Consider the following 19232-nt stretch of genomic DNA (forward strand, 5'->3'; position numbering starts at 1 on the left):
GAGGAGCCGGCTTGGGGGGGGGAGGGCAGGCCGGGTCCTCTGAGGCCACTCCCGTGCCAGGGAGCTGGCACTCCCCACTGGCCACCTTCCCGCTGCCAGCTTCGTGTATAGCGCTTCATGTGGTCACCACTCTCGCACCAACAATGTTAGGGCTTGTGGTGGGCAGGCACCCACAGCCAGAGCTGTGTGCTGAGGACCTTTGGATGGTGGAGCCGAGAGCGACAGCTCTCAAAAGACCTAAGACCCGAATGTGAAGCCACACAGCATCAGGTGACAATGTGCTCACAGGGGGCCTCACCCCATCCAGCAAGCTGAGGACAATGCAGAATCACCTGGCAGCCTCCTGACCTCACAGGTTCACCCTCTTTTTACACAGAAAAACAAGTTGTGAGGCTTCCTGCGGTCACGCGTAGGGGAACGGTTAGTAAATTATTGTCACAGCACTATGGTAATTACTCACCCATTAGATGACAGTAAAACTGCAGCATGGAAAACACTTAATAACCAAAGTGCTAAGTGGAATTAGCACAACTCCCCCTGGATAGAAAACTCAACCATGTAAATACAGGTCTGTAACAGGCAGTGACTAGCGAAAGGGAGGGCAGCTGCCATGAGAAAGGCCCAGAGGAGCGAGGCCTGGGTCCCGGGGGCTGTGGAGGGACCCCGGGCAGGCAGGGGGGCTGGCAAGGAGGGGGGACAACCTATGCCTGCAGGAAACTGGCATTCGCCATGCACCAGCCCTCCTCCCCAACCTTCCCCCGGGTCCTCCGGGAAACACCGCTCTCCATCCCCCGAAAAGGCTGCTCTCACGTCCCCACTTTCTAACTCTGGGGAAGCAATCCTGGGTAAGGTGGGGCCCACGGTTCCTAGAGCCGTTCTGAAAGGCTATTTAAGGAGCTGTGGCCAAGAGCTGCTATAAAAAGCAGAAAATTCTCAAGGCTTTGGCCTTGGGGAGCTCCCAGGGGACCCTTCTGTGTGGTTCAAGGAAGGACCCCAGAAGTCCCTGTTCTTGGCTTGAAATTGGCAGCAGACAAGCCACGGGGTCTGCCCTGGAGGGTCAGTCCCTCTTCCCGGGGAATCCCCAGCCTCAGGTGAGAACCCCTGCTTTCGCTGGAGCTACATCACAGGAGTTAAAGGGGCTGGTCTGGCGGGAATGCAAAGCCATGTGGGAAACACTGCAGCTTCACATCAAGTGAAACACACACTCAGTGTAAGAACCAGCAATCTCACTCTTAGGTATTCGCTCATAAAAAAGAAAATTTACATAAAAACCTGTGTGCAAATATTTAAAGCAACTTTATGCATAATGGCCCAAACCTGGAAATAACCCCAATGTCACTTAAACGGGGACCGGGTAAGCAAGCTGTGTCTCCATGCAGCCCGATGCTAGTTAGCAATACAGCAATGACACTGACCCACACACATCACGCTGAGTCTCGGTGCACATGGGCTCTGTTCACGCGACATTCCGCAAGCATCAGGTACAGGAACAGAACACGGTCAGTGGGTGCCAGGGACTGGGGGGGGGGGGGGCTGACCACCAAGGACCAGCACAAAGCAGCGTGGGGGAGGGAGCCTTTCTGTGCTGTGTGTGTGGTGGTGGTTACGTGACTGGACGCGCTTGCAGCACACGCCCGAAGAGTAACTTGGGCAGCGTGTGCATGTAAAACGTTCTGGGGCCAAACCGCCCCGGCTTACATCTCGACGCCTTCAGGTGCTGCTGTGTGACTGAGCAAACACTCGTCACTGTGATGAGCTGCCTCAGTTGTAAGGTGGGATTCTACCTGTGCCCACCTCGTGTGGAAGCTGTAAGGCTCAAGCGCGTTACTATACAGAAAGCACTCCCAGCAGTGCCTGGCACCTGGGAAGCACTCAGAAGCGGTGGCAGTGTGTCAGCCAGGCCTGACTCGTGAGAGCCCACTGCAACCTCTTCTCTGCCCACCCCCCACCCTATCTCTCTTTTGAGGGGATGGAGGGGGAGACTGTCAAGGCCAAAGAAAAGCCCAGGATATAAGAGAGCTGGGAACGGGTGAGTGGAAAAGCCGGAATTGTGGACAATTTCATAAGAAAATGTCTTCCATGTGTTGTTATATTATCTTCCAAATAAAATCTGACAGTGGCGGTGAGGAGAGAGGTGGTCGGTCCAGCACGGCAGACAACATGGTTGACCAAGCACCTGGCAGGATGTGGTCTGTTCCGACTGTGAGACAGGGCGTGGGTGAGGCCACAGCAGGGCGGGCCCAGTAAGGAGTGTGTGCCCGGGGCACACTGCTGGGAGCAGGCTCGGTGCCCCTGGGACCTGGAAGTGGGCAGACGAGCGAGCCCACCAAGTCTCCATCAGATGGGCCTCACCCAGACTCAGGTCTCACCGGCCAGGACATTGCGCTCCTGGGCCTGAATCGGAAGCACAGGAGGTGCAGGAAGGGGGTCCTGCCTGGGTCTGTACAGCACTGGAGGCCGCGAACCTTCGCTCACACAGCCCTGAGGCAAAAAGATCAAAAGCCCGAGACACACGAGACTGGGGCAGGGCGGCAGGCAGAGGTGAGCAGAGGGCACGGCCCACACCGTCGGCCTGGGCGAGGGTGCCGTACGAGGCCTTTGTGGCCTTCAGTATGTCCCCAAGCTGGCAGGTGGTTGTTCCGGTGCCTGCTGAACACAGCGGGCAGCTGAGGCCTGCGAGTTTAGGTGGCCCATGTGCAGCAAGCAGTGTCAGCGCAGGAACACCACTGGTGGCCTGTCACCACCGGGGAGGACAAGGGCGTCATAAAGCTGGAGCTCCTTCACCCCCGGAGGCCCCTTGCCTTGGGAGAAAAGCACAGAAAGCAGCAAGAAGCAGTCAACAAGCTTTTCCACCGGGCCGGAGTCCAGGACCTGCTCTCAGGCCAGGCTGGGACGCACGTGTCCTCCTGCCACAAGCAGGGGTGGCCCCTGACAACGAACGCCCCAGGAAGTGCGGGCTGCAGAGACCGGACGCCAGGACTGACCTGTGGCAACATGCACAAAAGCGTCTGTCCAATTTGCCCTAATTAAATGAATATTCCAAATCGCTTCCTCTCGGCCCAGTCACTATTCTTAATTTCGATGTCACTGAGTGTCCGGGATTCACTCATCACCTTCAGCGCTGGCAGATGGAAAACATCACAACTCCCTGTGTCTCTCAGAGCGAGAAAGCCAGGCACATACCTGGAGAACATCTGGGTACAAATCGCGTCCTCAGGCCTGCAGGACGGAGAGCGGTGTTTGTACAGGGGAGGGCAGGGGGAGAGCTATTTATGCGCCCAGCATTTATACAGTGCCTCAGTTTACCACACAGCCATCAGATGCAAAAGTGCACGTATAAACAGCACGTGTGTGTGAGATCGTCAATCTAAAAACACGAGCCCAGTTCAAGAGGCAAAGCATTCATTCAGGATCACAGAATCGCGATGCAGGAGCACAGATTCTGGCGGAAGCCCAAACAGGGTCCCAATGACAGGAAGGAAGCGATGGTTTTCATGAGAAAACGGGAAGGAATAGTTACATGAAAGGAAGAAAGAATTTCCACTGGAAGGAGCTGACGAGCTAAGCTGCTCTCGGCTGCACACGACTGTTTACTGACGCCATCCTGAGACAGAAGGGGGTCACTTTCAGTGCTGTGATCAGGGTGTCCTCGATCATGCCCGTGACACACAGCTGTTTATGAAACAGTCGTGTCTGGCCCAGCCCGAAGGTTCAAGGAACAGGATGAGCAAGGCAGCCGCTCTGGATGGCTGCCTGGCTCCGCTCATGCTGCTTCCCGTGTACGAGAGGAGAAGGACAGCAAACCTGCGTGTGCAGAGGCCCACGTGCCAGACGGCTGTGTGCATCACAGACGCGCTTCCTGATGCCACGTCTGGGTGACATGTAGCGAGCTCTCGTGTCACACGCTGGGAAGGGAGGCCAATCACTTTGGCTCTCTACTTCCGAATTACGTTTGCAATCTGTGGTCACACTGTGACTGCCAGCCTGGCCCAAAGCAAGGATGTGCTTTCACACACACATACACATGCACACACGCACGCACACACGCACACACACACACAGATGCTCCTACAGAGAAAATGAAAGCTGGCTGTACAGACAGACCCACCTTGGAGTGCCCTGTTAAAACTAAGTTTCCAATTTTATTGCTTTCAGTCTCCTTTGAATAAATAGTGATGCTATCTCCCAGCCTCACCTGCTATCTAGTTAAATTTTAGGAGGAGGGGGCATTTATATGGAAACAAAATTACTTCCGTGACAAAAGATGAGCTTAGGAAGGCTTTGAGCCTGTCAGGGCTGTTATTCAAAGCCCCAACTTTGCTCTTGACAGCTTGACTGCAATCAAACAAGTGGCAGATAAAAGGGGAGGAGGCATCGCAACCCACAGGGTGCATCCAAGGCCCGTGGGTCCCTGAAAAGTAGGGTCCCCCACGGCCAGGACCAGTCAGAACTTCTCTGGGTCCAAAAGCCAACAACTCATGCAAACTCGACTCTGCCCAGCCTCTGAGCAACACGGATTCTGGCCATCCCCTGCACGAGGGCAGAGGCCCTGGCTGAGATAAGCAGGACGCACTGCGTGGGCTCAGTATCCGGGTCCTAGAGCTCCAGTCCCCACAAATCCCTCACTTAACCCCTCTGGGGTGGGGCAAAGTGGGGTGAAGGCCCTGGTGCTCATGCTCGAGTGGGCGGCAGGAACACATCACGGGCTGAGGAATCAGGTCTGTGGGGTGTGGGGTGAGCAAGTGGAGGGAGGGTCCAGAGAGGCGAGGCAGGGACCCCCCGCAGAGCCAGCTGCCTGGCCAGAGACCCTCGGTAACTGCAGGGCGTGTGCTTCCGTTCCAGGCCGGCGCTGCTGGGATGAGCTCCCGCAACATGTCCTGGGTCCGGTACCCGAGCCGCGTCTCCACGGCGCTGGAAGACGTCATCGCCTCCCAGGACATCATCTCCAGGTGTGTGCAGGTCTACATGGCTCTGCTCGTCCCAGTGAGCTTGGTGACCGGGCTGTTCAACTTGACCACCTTCATCCGGGGCCGCGCCAGGCTGGGGCACCTGGATGCATTCCTCTCAGACCTCACTGTCACCAATGTGCTGGTGACGCTGCTCTCACTCACCGCCGCCAGCCGGCCAGACTACCTGGACACAACCCACCTGGGCTGTGCTATCCTCTCCTTTCTGTCCAACGTCTGCTACTTCAATGCCCAGTACGTGCAGCTGGCCATGCTCTTTGTGTTCCTGCTGCAGGGTCCCTCGTTCTGTCTGTGCATGGCCACCAAGGGGGCCCCCGGACTTGTGCTGGGCCTGGTCGCCCTTGGGGGCTGTGCCCTCTGCAGCTCCCTGGGAGTGGTGGCCCTGCTGGGCACGTCCGGAGAGCTGCACAGACCCACTCTGTGCCAGCTGGACCCGCTGACTGCCTGGCCTGAGTATGAAATCGTCAAGGTCTGCCTGGGCTGCGGACTTGCGCTCATCCTGGAGCTGGCATTCCTCACCCTGCTGGCCGTCCAGCGGGCCCGGCCGGCAGCTCCACCCCAGAGGGACGCAGGCTCTGCTCACCCAGCAGTGGTGGCCGTTGCCCTGACCACATTCGCCTGCCGACTCCCCTACAACATCACACTCCTGCAGCGGGCCCGGCTGAAGCTGCTGGGGGACATCGGCTCGCCCAGGGATGAGCTCCGTCTGAGCCTCGCAGAGCTGGTCCTGTTTGGGGAGAGCTGCGTGAACTCCTTGGTGACCCTCTTCCTCCACAAGCCGTGCAGGCTGGCACTGCTGGCCCTTCCAGGGCGTCTCTCCCGAAGGTGCAGGAGAGGAGGGAGGCCAGCGGCAGCTTCTCCTTCCAGCGAGTAGGGAGCGAGGTCTGAGCCCTGCCCACCAGAAATGGGCAGGACTGGCAGGTGAGGGTCCTTCCTGGCAGTTGGGGAACACTACGAGTTTGCTGAAACTCAGTGTGCCGGTGTGGGGGACAGGACTGGAAGACATGTGTTACATACCAGCTTTCTGGCACTCGACTCAACTTACACACGAGGCCTTGGCCCAAACCAACACACTAAAGGATGCCCACAAGTGACGGGCGGGTGGACATGGGAGAAGCCACCACTCCCAGGTGGAGCAGGCGGGAATGCGCGGCACATGAGGAGGCTCCGGCTTGGTCTGCCCGCTGGCTGGCATCTCTCTCTAGCTCTACCCCAACCAAACAACCAAGAAGGAACCAGGAGAGAAAGGCATGATTCAAGTAACTTTAAGATCCGGTCCTAAGTGGTCGTAGTTGCTTAGTCTTCAGCTACCATGTGAATCTTGCCAAGAACGAACAAGTTTATCATCCTCACTGAGGTCCGAGAGCCACGCACAGCCTTACGCACACTACCAGGATGGCAGGCACGAGCCCTGCGACAGCCCACCCTGCTCCTGTGACCTGGCGGGCCGCGTGCCCATCGCCAGGCGCTCCGGGGAGGGCAGTGAAAAGCTGTTCCCAAAGCGCCATCTGTTCTATTTGACATGATTTGCAGAAAAGCTAGGAACACATGAAACATAACGGTACAAGGTACAGTAATTGATCTTACTCCAGAATGTACACGCATCATTCTACCTGGATTTATTTTAAGATTTTCTTGGTTGAATAGAGAAGAGACATGCCAAGGAAAGGGCTCTCTAGGATTTGTGGAACCTATCCTATTGATTGAATTTTCAATTTTTTTTTTTTACTACGACCACTTTTCAAGAGCATTTTTAGGTTCGCCATAAAATTAAGAGGAATGTAGCGATTTCCCATCCCCCACTACACACACAGCCTCCCCATTATTACCAACATCCCCACCAGATGGTGCATTTGTTACATTCGATGAACCTGCACTGTCACGTCACTGTCACCCAGAGTCTGCAGCTTACATTCGGGTCACTCTTGCTGTACTTCGATGGGTTCAGACAAATGTATGATGACATGTCCCCACCATTATATCATACAGACTACCTACAGCCCTAAAACCTCTGCGCTCCATCTTCTCCCCTGGCCCCAACCCACAAGCCCTGATCTGGTCCTGTCCCGATGGTTTGGTCTTTCCCAGAACATCACACAGCTGGGCTAACACAGTGTGTAGCTTTTCACATTGGCTTCTTCCACTTAGTAACATGTGTTGACGCTTCCTCTGTGTCTTTTCATGGCTGATGGCTCATTTCTTTTTAGCTGAATAATACTCCGTTGTCTGGATGATCTATTTTAATGAATACTTTAATGTTAATCTGAAAACTAAAGAACAAAAAATGCCTTTGTGAGTTTATCGTTTCCATGTTTATATGTTTATATTCTTTTTTGGAAGAATAACGATTTGGATCTTATACATTTAAATAGCTTCTCTAATATACCATTAAAATATTAAATGCTGTCAAAAAAACTCCCCTTCTACTTCGTCTTCTCACATATTGATAAAACCTTTACTGAGAGATACATGACAGGGCGCAGTCTGCTTACGGCACGCCCACGTGGGGAGAGAGGACGGACGCACGGATGACAAAGTGGGCTGTGCGGAGAGCAACACTGTCTTCCGCGGGCACCGTCAGCACAGACAAGTGGCCTCAGGCCGAGTGGCAAGGCGGCTGCTTTGTGTGGTTCAGTATTTTCATTAGCTGCTGGACGTTGGAAATGTTCCGAGTTCAGTGTTGAACTTTGCTGTCATTTTTTGAAGGGCACCTCAGTACTTGTACAGGTCAGCACGATTCTTCTGAGGGTTGTTGTTAAGCTTTGTGGTCAGGTCTTGAGCAGCCTGAATACTCAGGTGCCCTGTTCCGGGGTCTCTACTTGTTGTCATAGATGTTCAGCGGCATCCTGTGGTCTGTCGGGTCTGTCTGGTGCGTGTGGAACACCTGTCTGCCAGTCCTCCGGAGCTCTGGGGCTGCTGTGCTCCTGCCGGCTGGCCGGGTGCATCTTCACGCCCTGTGAGCACTTTGTCACCATGCTCCCTCCTCTCCAGTTCTGTGCCCTGCCAGTGCAGCTGCCTTGGCCCCCAGAAAGCCCATCGTCCCCCAGAAAGCCCATCGTCCCCCAGAAGCCCCACTGTCCCCCAGAAAGCCCATCATCCCCCAGAAGCCCCATCACCCCCCAGAAAGCCCATCGTCCCCCAGAAGCCCCACTGTCCCCCAGAAAGCCCATCGTCCCCCAGAAGCCCCATCATCCCCCAGAAAGCCCATCATCCCCCAGAAGCACCATTGTCCCCCAGAAGCCCCATCGTTCCCCAGAAGCCCCATCGTCCCCCAGAAGCCCCATTATCCCCCAGAAGCCCCATCGTCCCCCAGAAAACCCATCACTGCCCCTCCCCCTGGCAGATCCTCCTGTGCTGCTGGGATAGGCCCGGTGGCACACAGTCCCCACGCTGACCCGTCTCTCATGTGAAAGTCCTGCACCACCTATGGTCCCAGTGTGTGAAAACTGTTGTGTAATGTTTCAGCTGGTTTTTAATGGTTTACAGCAGGAGTACAAGTTCCCTTTCATTACTTATGCGTGGCCAGAAGTGAAAGGACCTAAATTAATGTGTAAAAACACAATGACAGATGCCCACAGCTTGCTAATTTCAAAAGTAAACAAGGTGATTGAAAGTTCATGTGCACACGGGGTTCCCTGGGGAAATGGCTGGTCCTCGGACTGGGCAGCAAATATACAAGGTGAGTCTGGAGAATTCAATCCCACTGAGTTTGTAAATATTTCAGCAGAAGAAATACTTTAGAAACCAACCCCAATAATGGAAACTGGAGGTCCTCACATGTTTTCTTTTTGGCAGTAGGGGAGGTCCTTTCTTTAAGCAAAAGCCCAACACTGGAGGCATGAAAAAAGGCCCTGCTGCTGGGAATGGGTGGGCGGGGAGCCCAGCCACTGGCCCTGGGGGACCCCGTGACTCTGACCCAGTTACCCATCACCCTGTGACAGACTGGACACACAGAACAGGTGCTTTTCAAGGACAGAGCCACCAGAAAGCTCTGGAGCCAACAGAGAACCAAGACAACTCGGAGAAGTGTGGCTTGCTAGCATGGGAGGATCCTTGAATCCTAGGAATGCCTACTAGAAAACGGGCCGAGTGACGTGCTGGTTAGGAGTTGGCTTGGGATGCCAGCTCTGAGCGCAGGGCCCCAGTTCAGATCTCATATGGACCGCTGACACTGCCCTCTACAGCTAAGATGGTGAACAACAGCTCGACCTGGAGCTGGGCTGCTGTGAGTCATCGGCGACAGCGTAGGCTGCAGTAGGGCTGCAGTGGGCTGCTGTGAGCTACAGTGAGTGGCTGGCCGCCGGCGTGAGCTACCAAGATCTGCTGTGAGCGGCCAACCAGTGGCTGGTGACCGAGGTCCTCCACAACTAGCCTGGCATTTCAGAACGCTCTACCCATAAACACCCCTGGAACGGGATGGTCTCTCCCTGGACAGAACCTGGTATGCGCCATCCATCTGCGCTCACGCGAATAATGACTGGGGTTCGGCGGACTGAAATTCCTAAAATCAGGGTCCTGTCCCTACACTAACTAGTCATGCGCGGACTGACAAGTTACTTAACCACCCAGTGCTCTAATGAGATGGTGACCCCAAGACCTGGCAGCCCCAATGCAGCTGATTCTAAGCCATAAGCACAAAACCTGAACCAACCACAGGACCATCCGCCCCAAAGCAAATTCAGCAGAAAATGAAAAGCTGCAGTGGTGGGGTGCTCGCTGGAGACAGCAACGGAAATGCGAGTTGCGAGTGGCTTTTTTTTTTTTTTTTAGCTGAGCCATCCTGCCACCTGTTGGCAGCTCAGCTTGGGCCGGGAATAGAACAGCTATTGCTCAGAGCTCACACTCTTGAGCAAGCCCTTAACCAACTGAGCCACTCGGCCGGCCCACGAGTGGCTATTTTTAAGTGATATGTTTGGCTATTTCAAGGTTTGGGTTTTATTTTATTTATTTATTTAGCTGAGGAGGAAGTAGTACTTTCTCATGACTCATCTCTTTCAAAATGGTGGCTCAGGCATTTTTGGTGCTGAAATCATCTTGAGCTTGCCACTGCCAGAAATACATCTAAAATCAAATCATCCTCATTTATGCTATCATGTCACTCAATTGTTTAAGAAGCTAACTAACACCTAAGAATATGGCTGGATTCTAAAGCTGAAACAAACCCTGAATGTTAGTGTTTTTCCATAAAAAATATAATTCAGGTTTCTCTGTTGAAAAATATGTTTCCCAAAACATGTGTCTGGAAAATGGTAAATTATTATCATTCAGAATGCCGCCAAGCTCATTAGCAATAGGCTCATTACAAAACTGGGAAGCTTACAGGCACCCATTCAAGGTGCCTGGGGCTCACGGAATCGGGGTGCCCCACGTGCCTGACCAGCTTGCCCCACCAGCGGCTTGGCTTCGGGCCTGTGAACGGCCTCTGTCCTCTGGAAAGGGCATACGTGGGGTCCAGAGCAGAACCTCACTTTATTCATATCCGGTAATGCAAAAGACCACTCAGGGTTCAACCCTACAGCCTCAAAAACTCAAAAAGGGAAAAAGACACCAAGAGGAAAGCATGACAGCAATTCAAAGGCAGCACTTGTAAAACCACACACCTTGGCGTGGGTAGCCTGCACTCACCTCTGCAGCCCTGCACCGCACCCATCTGGGGACATGGGACCCCCCCAGCACAGCTCTGCCAGCCCTTCTCCAGGCCAGTGGTAAAACCAGCCACCAGCAGGGGGCGGGGGGGGGCACTTGGCTGCAGCACTAAACACAGGACGGTGGGGCACCGGGGAGCACCGGGGAATCGGGGTGAAGTTTATCCCAATGGACCGCTCTGGGCAGGCAGTGGGGCGGGGGTGGGGGGGTTGAAAACGATGTGTTACGTGGTTGGGAGGGGGCCTCCTGGGTCTGTCAGCAACACCTGCAGGACAGGTGCACGTGGATTCAGGAGCAAAGGGAAGTGGAGAGCGGAGATGCCACTAATGTTGAAGGATGAATGACTGACTCCTAATTTATTTGCCCAAACCTGCTATTTCTTGGGTTTAATTTTCTTTCTGCGAATGTCTTTATGAAATATCTAGGTTAAATTTCCAGTGTATAACTCACATGCTACTCTCTGAGCTTAGGAAATATGGTGTTTAGTTTTAAAGCCAGCCAGATGCTGAAACAAGCAAGAATATTTAAGTTTCAACACATGATGACAGATTATTATCTAAAGGATAAACAAGACCTATTTACAATCCCTTCAAACCTGAAAAAAATTGTATCCGTGGGTGAAGAAAAGCAGTTAAACTGGAAACCCATAGAAACGTTTAGTGGGGCTGAGCTCATTGCCACAGCGTGAGAGAAAAACGGCCAGCAAAAAAATGGTTAACGGCCGGGCTTCTGAGGAGGCTGCCTGCCGGTCCAGAGCAGAATGGGCGGCCCTGGGAAGCCTATAAACCCTGCTGGCTGCTGCACCACAGGCCAGGGCCGTCAGTGACAATGACAGGCTGGTCATTGCTTCTGCGATGGAGCTGGAGAGGCTGAGGGCAGGAAGTGGGTCTGCTCAGAAGCCACACCAAGTCAGGCTGCCAGCGGTGCCACAGGTGGGTCTGTCTTGGGCTCCACCTTTGGTGGGCACCCAGGTGGAGGGCTGGATGGAGGTGTGGGCAGACTGGGCAGCCTCTGGGGAGAGGCACACGAGGCTCCCCAGACGCCAGGCAGAGCCAGGCCCCACTTGGGGGAAACCCAGGCTTTGCTGTTAATGGTCTCAGTGTGCCTGGAGAAAGCGGGGCTCTGCATGCGGGCTCTCTTCCTAGCGTGTGCCAAAAATACTATTATCCAGTATTCTGTCACCTTTTGTTCAAAAAGGACCTGTCTGCCTCCAAGGACGTAGGACTACCCTGTTCTGACTTAAAGCACAGCCCTTCAGTCGCTCTTCCAACGAAAACGCGTGCCCAACCCAGGAAGTCACAGGTGGGTTAACTTTCCTTTACAAACACACAGGCCTCCTACCTCTGTCAGAAATGTGCCATTTCTCATGATTGGGACGACCAGCGGAAATCTGAAACAAAACACTAAGAAACTGCTCAACGCTCATCTTTCTACTTACACATTCCGAGTCCATTTTCTGAGGACGCCGTCAGCAGATTTCATATTGAGTTAGACCATTAACAGTGCTCGCCAAGGAGTGGGCCCATCGACACGGGAACCAAGGGAAGGGCCCGGCTAAGGTTCCCCATGCGGTCCGTCTTAGCAATTACAGGTGCCTGTAGCGGGCCCCACTCACCTCTCAGTTTTCCACTGCAATGCACTCTAAAACCTTCCAGCATTGCAGAGTCTGAGCAGTTTTTGCTAAGAAATGGAGTACAGAGGCATTAAACAGGGCACTGCTGGAATCCAGCCTGTCCCCCCAGCTAAGCAGTGGGCACAGGACACTCAAATAACTGACACCATGGCCGTGATTAATCCTTATCATTTCTCTTCTTCTGTTGAAGCAGTATTTTCAAGCAACAGCTCAAAATTAGTCTAGTCTGGTCTCAGTAACACTTCAAAAATGAATCCTAATGATCTCATGGGGTAAAACAAAGACACAGAAGAAAAACAATTCAAATCCATTTTAAAGTGACCACTGGGGTTTACTCCGGGTTTGTCAATCTCGGCGCTGCTGCCATTGGGCTGGGTCCCTCCCTGGGGTGGGGTCGTCCTGTTACCACAGGATGTCCACGGTGCCAGGAGCACCCCCTCCCCAGCTGAGACGACCTAGATACTGAAGGCACTGCCCAAAGTGCCGAGCGGAGCCACAGAGAATGTCCAGGGGAACACAGCACAGGCCCAGGAGCCCACGTCGCAGGTGAGCAGCCCGTGCTGGCCCAGGCGGAAGCAAGTCGAAAGGTTTTCCTCACCCGCTTTCTAGGTGACAAACAGCATTACAAAAATATATTAGGTTTTTTAGTAAGTTTGTCACAACACTAAATAAAACTTCAGTATTATTTCCTAAAGCAATTACCACTTTTTCTTTTCGTTCCATAATATGAATAAGTTTCATTTTTGGCATCCAAACTTAGTGCTAGGATTTCTTTTATCATTTTATTATGAGAAAAGATTCTGCTCCAGTTTCACAGAGTTCTGGATCCACTGTCTTTCAGAAAAGCTGGGTTTTTCCCTTCCTGTATTTCTCTTTCCAACAGCTGCTGGAATAACTTCTATTTCCTCTCCTGACAAACAGTAGTTTTCCTATGATCTCCAAACCCAGTCCCCACATTACTTCAAAAGGCTGCTATCAACTATTAAAAAAGACACGGCCTCCGAGGGCATGAGGATGACTCACTGGCCGGTCCCCACTTAGACTCGGCGGCTCTGGGGTCCCACAGGGAGGAGACGGGAGCTTCCTCCACTTCATTCTTGTGCCCCAGCCCAGCGACCACTGTGTGGCCAAGATGCTAAGCCTCCAGCTCTGGCTGCACCACCTACTGGCGTGGCCTCGGCGGACAGCCCTGCAGACTCACACTGCCGACTAACCCTCCTCCTCTGTCTCTCCCAGGTGCCCCGCAGGCAGAAGCAGCCGGCAGCGGGAACACGCAGCCGAGCTGGCACAGAGGACTGGCGGTGCAGGCACCAGGGACCTCAGCCTCAGCTCAGCTTCGTGCAAAGTAAACCCAGACCGTGCGCAGGGGCTGCTGGTGCCGGCCCCGCTTTTACAGATGCCCGGCTCCCTTCAGAGGGCAGCAGCGCCTTTCCTTCTAAAGATGGGTGTGTCATCCAGAAGGCACTGCTGTGAGCCTTGCGGCAAGCCCTGAGCACAGCCCTCTGTGGAGACATGGCCGTGACTCCTCGGGCGCCCGTCTTTGGCATGGAGCTGAGCGCCGGCGCCTGCAACGGCACCCCCGTGGCCCTCGAGCTGTGCCAGGCGCTGAGTGGCGCCACCCTGGCGAACCAGACGGTCGGGCTCTCGGAGCGCCAGCAGTACGCAGTCGGTCTCTTCCTGTCCTGCCTCTACACCATCTTCCTCTTCCCCATCGGCTTCGTGGGCAACGTGCTGATCCTGGTGGTGAACATCAGCTTTTGGGACAAGATGACGGTGCCCGACCTGTACTTCGTGAACCTGGCGGCGGCCGACCTCACGCTGGTGGCCGACTCGCTGATCGAGGTGTTCAACCTGCACGAGCGCTACTACGACATGGCCGCGCTCTGCACCTTCATGTCACTCTTCCTGCAGGTGAACATGTACAGCAGCGTCTTCTTCCTCACGTGGATGAGCTTCGACCGCTACCTGGCCCTGGCCAGGGCCCTGCGCTGCGGCCCGCTGCGCACCAAGCGCCACGCCAGGCTCAGCTGCGGCCTCATCTGGATGGCCTCGCTGTCGGTGACCCTGGTGCCCTTCACTGCCGTGCACCTGCAGCACGGCGGGGACGTCTGCTTCTGCTTCGCAGACGTCAAGGAGATCCAGTGGCTGGAGGTCACCCTGGGCTTTGTGGTCCCCTTCGCCATCATCGGCCTCTGCTACTCACTCATCGTCCGGGTGCTGGTCAAGGCCCACCGGCACCATCGGCACCGCGGCCTGCGCCCCCGGAGACAGAAAGCCCTGCGGATGATCTTGGCCGTGGTGCTCGTCTTCTTCGTCTGCTGGCTGCCCGAGAACGTCCTCATCAGCGTCCACCTCCTGCAGCGCACGCAGCCGGGAGCTACGCCCTGCCAACAGTCCTTCCGTCATGCCTACCCCCTCACTGGCCACATCGTCAACCTGGCGGCCTTCTCCAACAGCTGCCTGAACCCCCTCATCTACAGCTTTCTCGGGGAGACCTTCAGGGACAAACTGCGGCTATACCTCGAGCAGAAGACGAACATGTCAGCTCTGAGTCGCTTCTGCCACGCTGCCCTGAAGGCAGCCATCCCAGACAGCACCGAACAGTCAGAGGTGAAGTTCAGCGGTGCAGTGTAGATGCCTGAGCTGCACCAGCAGAGACTCACGGCACTGGCCCTGGGCACCAGGGACAAAGGGCCAGGCCACAGCACTGCCCTAGCCTCTCCCGGATGTGCACTGCTGTCCTGCTGGGGGCTCTCAGGCACCCCCACCAGCCGCCACGATCCCACTCTGCTCCTACACAGAGCTGTGGCCACACACCCATGGTGGCGACCACAGGTCATGGACTGACCAGGAGGGGCCTGGGAACCAGCATGCCTCTCCTGTCCTCTCTGCACAGGCTGTTTCACGGCAGGAGACATTTCTGATGTTGGCCAAGAAAAGGAAAACGCAGGGGCCACCTGGATGGAGCACCTTAGTGTCAAGGAAGAGCTGCCGTCCTGGGGAGAACTGGAGTCTGGAGGTAGGATATGCCATGTGACATGAACCAGACGTCGTGGCTCACCCCCGTGGCCGTGGGTCACAACCTGCCAGCACGCTGGCAAGCCACCGTGAGTTACAGCGGCAAGGACGTGCTCCTCGTGCACACCGAGCACCCGTCACCTCTCCCACACCTGGTGAGTCACACCTGTATGCTCGGGCCGCCTGAGCCGTGAAGGCTCTGCCCCAGGGACAGGCCCACTGCCCGCTCCGGGATGCCGGCCGACACACTGTGCTTGTTTCCAACAGTCTCTGCCCCCCCGTTAGTGTGGCGTGAGGCTGAGAGGGCAGGGCAGTGGGGTGGCAGGTGGTAAAGGTGGCATCCACAGAAGTAACAGTGGGAACAGTGACGACCAAAATGTCAAGAAGGAACAGCTAATGACTGCTGGCAACATTCAGCCTTAGTCAATAAAATACAGCTGTGCCAGTCCTTCTAGATCAGCGGTTCTCAACCTTCCTAATGCCGCGACCCCTTAATACAGTTCCTCATGTTGTGGTGACCCCCAACCATAAATTATTTTCGTTGCTACTCTATAACTGTAATTTTGCTACTGTTATGAATCGTAATGTAAATATCTTTTTGTTTTCCGATGGTCTTAGGCGACCCCTGTGAAAGGGTCGTTCGACCCCCAAAGGGGTCGCAACCCACAGGTTGAGAACCGCTGTTCTAGATGCACTAAGCAGCTCCCTCGTGGGGGGAGGCCTCTCGGAGCCGTGGCAGCAGAATCATGTCTTCCTCACAAAGGGGGAAGCCCAGCAAGCCTCGCTCACTCACTAAGAGAACTCTTATGAGGCCAACAAGTACATCCAGCAACCTGGCACCTCCAGGGAGCCTGACACCTCTGCGGACTAGAGAGAACTCCTGCTGCAAACGGGCCACATGCCCTCGCTTTTCTAGAAGGCTCTGGTTGTCAGTGCGAACCATGGTGTCTGCAGTGGCTCAGAGCACTGACTCAGCGGCAAGCTGGGGGCTCCCATCCCCGTGCCCCACCCGCACTGCTCGGGGCCACCTCCCAGAGGCGCAGCTGGAACAGGGCCTCCGCCCTGAGCGGCCCTCAAGGGTCCTCACACAGGCAGGGCTTCCTGTCTGGGAATGGGCCACTTTCAGTTTTAACAGCTCTTTCTGTGTGCAAATCTCCAGGAAAGGATTTGTCCCAAGCAAGCATCTGTATTCCCCAAACTGCAGAAGTGCCGTCTCCAGTGGCTCAGACTCACTTTCAAACACCCCAAGTCCAAGTGCAGGAGAAAGCACTGAGAGACCTCTCCCAGGACAGCCCACACCCACAGGTCCAGGGCCATGGGGAGCGCCGTGGGGCAAGGACACCTCCCTCCCACGAGGTGACCGTGAGGTGTGGAGGAGCCCGAGCAAGACCCCAGGCCGACAGCCTCCCCTCGGCCTCTGCAGACCCTCCTGTCAGCCGCCAGTCCTCACACAGCACAAAGGCCCCGTTTATACCGCTCGCTTTCTGAACGATGCGACAGGGCCTCCGATGCTTCCCCTCATCCTTTCCTCTGCTCCCCGACGCATTCTGCCGTTGGCACAGGGCCCTGTCAGAGCAGGCGGCCGCACCCAAGCACTGCGGCCTGCAGACCCCAACGGGATGTCTTACAACATGAGTGTTGGCTTCTGAGTCCCCCTTTGGAGGTCAGCGTTGGCCACTGCGTCACAGGACGTAGGCACAGACTGGAGCTCGCCTCGAGCATCTAGCTCCACACAAGGGCTTCACCACTCTGATCCAGCTTGAAGAGAGGTGATGGAGAGACGCCCTGAGAAGATGCAGCGAGGAGAGGCCATGACGGTTCACTTGCAGCTCTCACAGGGGAGGGTTGGGGAGACAGGCAATGTCTTAGAGAACAAGGCCTCGTCCTGGATGCTTCCAATGCGAAGGGCCACGTTGTCCTGTCACTCAGATAAAGAAACTGATGCCCTAAGAGTCATCAGCTGCGGGGAACCTTAAATGGCAGTGGCGTGGCCAAGAAGGCGCCGTCTCCAACTGCAGAGTCCAGGTCCTTCCCTGCACAGCCCTTGGCGACTCCTGGTTCTCACAGGTGAAAGCAAACCACGTAGAGACCACATACTGGAGTGAGCACCAAATATGATTCTGTACTTTTCCTCATGCTTACTAATTAATTCTTGATTATGGGGTGACACAGCCCTCCCCCTTCCAAGACCACGTGTCCCCACTCGGTGAGGAGTGGAAGCGTTTGGATGTTAAAAGCTTGCCTGTGTACAGACCTTCTGTCTTAGAAGGAGGGCGGGGAGAGGATTCATACGAACCTTTCAACCAGCTTTCCTGCGTGTGGTGGGCGAGGCGCTTCTGAGCTGTTTCATGTGGATTGTGAAACATCCATGCTGGTGCCCTTACAGTGCAGACACGAGGTGCAAACGTGGGCGAGGGCCAGCAGGAGACCCCATGGGAGCAGGGGAGCTGTAGGCATCCGTTTGAATCCAAGTAAGAAAAACTTAAAGAAAATGACAGGGTCCCATAAGAAAGACACAGGGATGCACCTGATGGGTCCCCACTGGCCAAATCTAGGGCAGTTTGGGCAGTAAGAGAATTGGGAAGAGTAAATAATTATAAACTATTGTAAAACAAAAATCTCTGAGTCCATTCCAGTGCAAACAGATGTAAATAAACAATGAAATAAACAAAACACAGCAGACAACGTACAGGAATGAAGAAACAAGTGGGGGGGTGCCGGCCACAGCAGAGTGACCGGCGGGGGCTGGCGGGAAGTTGTCCTTCTGCAACTGTCCCAGGGAAGCGGGGACAGGCAGGGGCCGCGTGCACGCCCCCCGGGACACTGACAAGGAGCAGACGCTGCAGAGCCTCGCTCCCCTCCTCCAGCTTTCATGCAGGGGAGACAGTAACCACACAGCCCAGGGGGGGACGGCCCTGGACCGAGCCCCACGAGGAGGGCACCACGTGCCCACTCCTCATCTGGGATCGCAACCTGAATCTGCTTGGGGGAGCATGGGAAAATCCTAAGTGGGGACAGGGAGCTGGGATCCAGCCAAACGTCAAAGTGATAAGAGACGAAGAACGGCTCCAGATCAGGGGACGGTTCAGAGACGTACTCCTGAACGGACTGCACTGTGTGGCCCACGACAGGGTGACCTGCTTGAGAAAACACGCTAGGCGGGTACTTTGGGCCATGTCACCGCTCGCTCCTGTGACCGGCAACGGTCCTGAGGTTGTGGGAACTAAGGCTCTCGTCTAGAGAAGTACACTGCAGTGTTTGGGGGGGAAGGGGGTGCACACAGAAGGGTGGAACGTGAGCTCAACAGAAAAGGGGTGAACAAGGTGTGGTCTGGTCACACAGTGGACTGTGACTCGGCCATAAGGACTGACACGCCGACACACGCCGCGCCACGGCTGAGCCCTGAGGACGTGACGCTCGGTGAAGAAGCCAACAGAGGAGGACCCCAGCGCGTGGCTCCACGTTTGCAAGACGCCCAGGCTGGCAGGTCCACAGAGACAGGAAGCAGGCTGTGCGTGGTTCCCAGGGGCTGGGAGGGAGACCAGGCAGCGACTGCTGGCGGCACAGGGTGTGTGGGGGTGAAGAAACTCTAAAATTAGATACTGATGGCTCTACAGCTGTGGATGTACTAAAAAGCACTGAAGTACACACTTTAAAAGGATGAATTTATGGTAAATTATATCTCAATAAAGCTGTTGTTTAAAAAGAAATCACTTAGGCACATTTTTTCCTACAGTTGGCCTCCCTTACTTGGATGCAAAACACCACCTTTGAAGTAGGTGCCACCGTGTGACAGGCTCACTGGTTCCTTCCCACTGAGAGGTGGTGGCCCTCCCTCTGCCAGCAGGTCACCAGCAGCCACGCCCCCTGAAAATGGAGAGGTCTAAGCTGGCTGGAGTCCCAGAACCCACCTTTCAACAGTTATTAAAAATCTTCTAATCAGTTTTCTCTTTTTACTTACTGCCCAG

General features: G+C 55.0%; 2 protein-coding genes across 11 annotated transcripts in view; one reads left to right on the plus strand and one right to left on the minus strand.

Moving 5' to 3' along the window:
• GPER1 (G protein-coupled estrogen receptor 1) overlaps positions 1-15790 on the plus strand; it is a 19612-nt gene extending 3822 nt beyond the window's left edge. The window contains exons 1-3 of one of the 4 annotated variants that reach the window (XM_019637509.1): positions 11210-11545; positions 11811-11915; positions 13483-15790. In XM_019637509.1, the coding sequence (XP_019493054.1) occupies positions 13759-14880 (1122 nt within the window). In that variant the 5' untranslated portion in view covers positions 11210-11545; positions 11811-11915; positions 13483-13758 and the 3' untranslated portion in view covers positions 14881-15790. Of the gene's footprint in view, positions 1-4842; positions 7385-11209; positions 11546-11810; positions 11916-12711; positions 12793-13482 lie in introns of those variants that run through there. The other 3 variants (XM_019637511.1, XM_019637512.1, XM_019637513.1) reach the window with 3 other exon arrangements.
• CHLSN (cholesin) overlaps positions 1-19232 on the minus strand; it is a 99441-nt gene that overhangs the window by 52600 nt on the left and 27609 nt on the right. The gene's annotated exons all lie outside the window — the stretch shown is intronic.

This window comes from Hipposideros armiger, unplaced genomic scaffold, assembly GCF_001890085.2.
Source record: "Hipposideros armiger isolate ML-2016 unplaced genomic scaffold, ASM189008v1 scaffold_33, whole genome shotgun sequence".
NCBI classification, from domain to species: domain Eukaryota; kingdom Metazoa; phylum Chordata; class Mammalia; order Chiroptera; family Hipposideridae; genus Hipposideros; species Hipposideros armiger.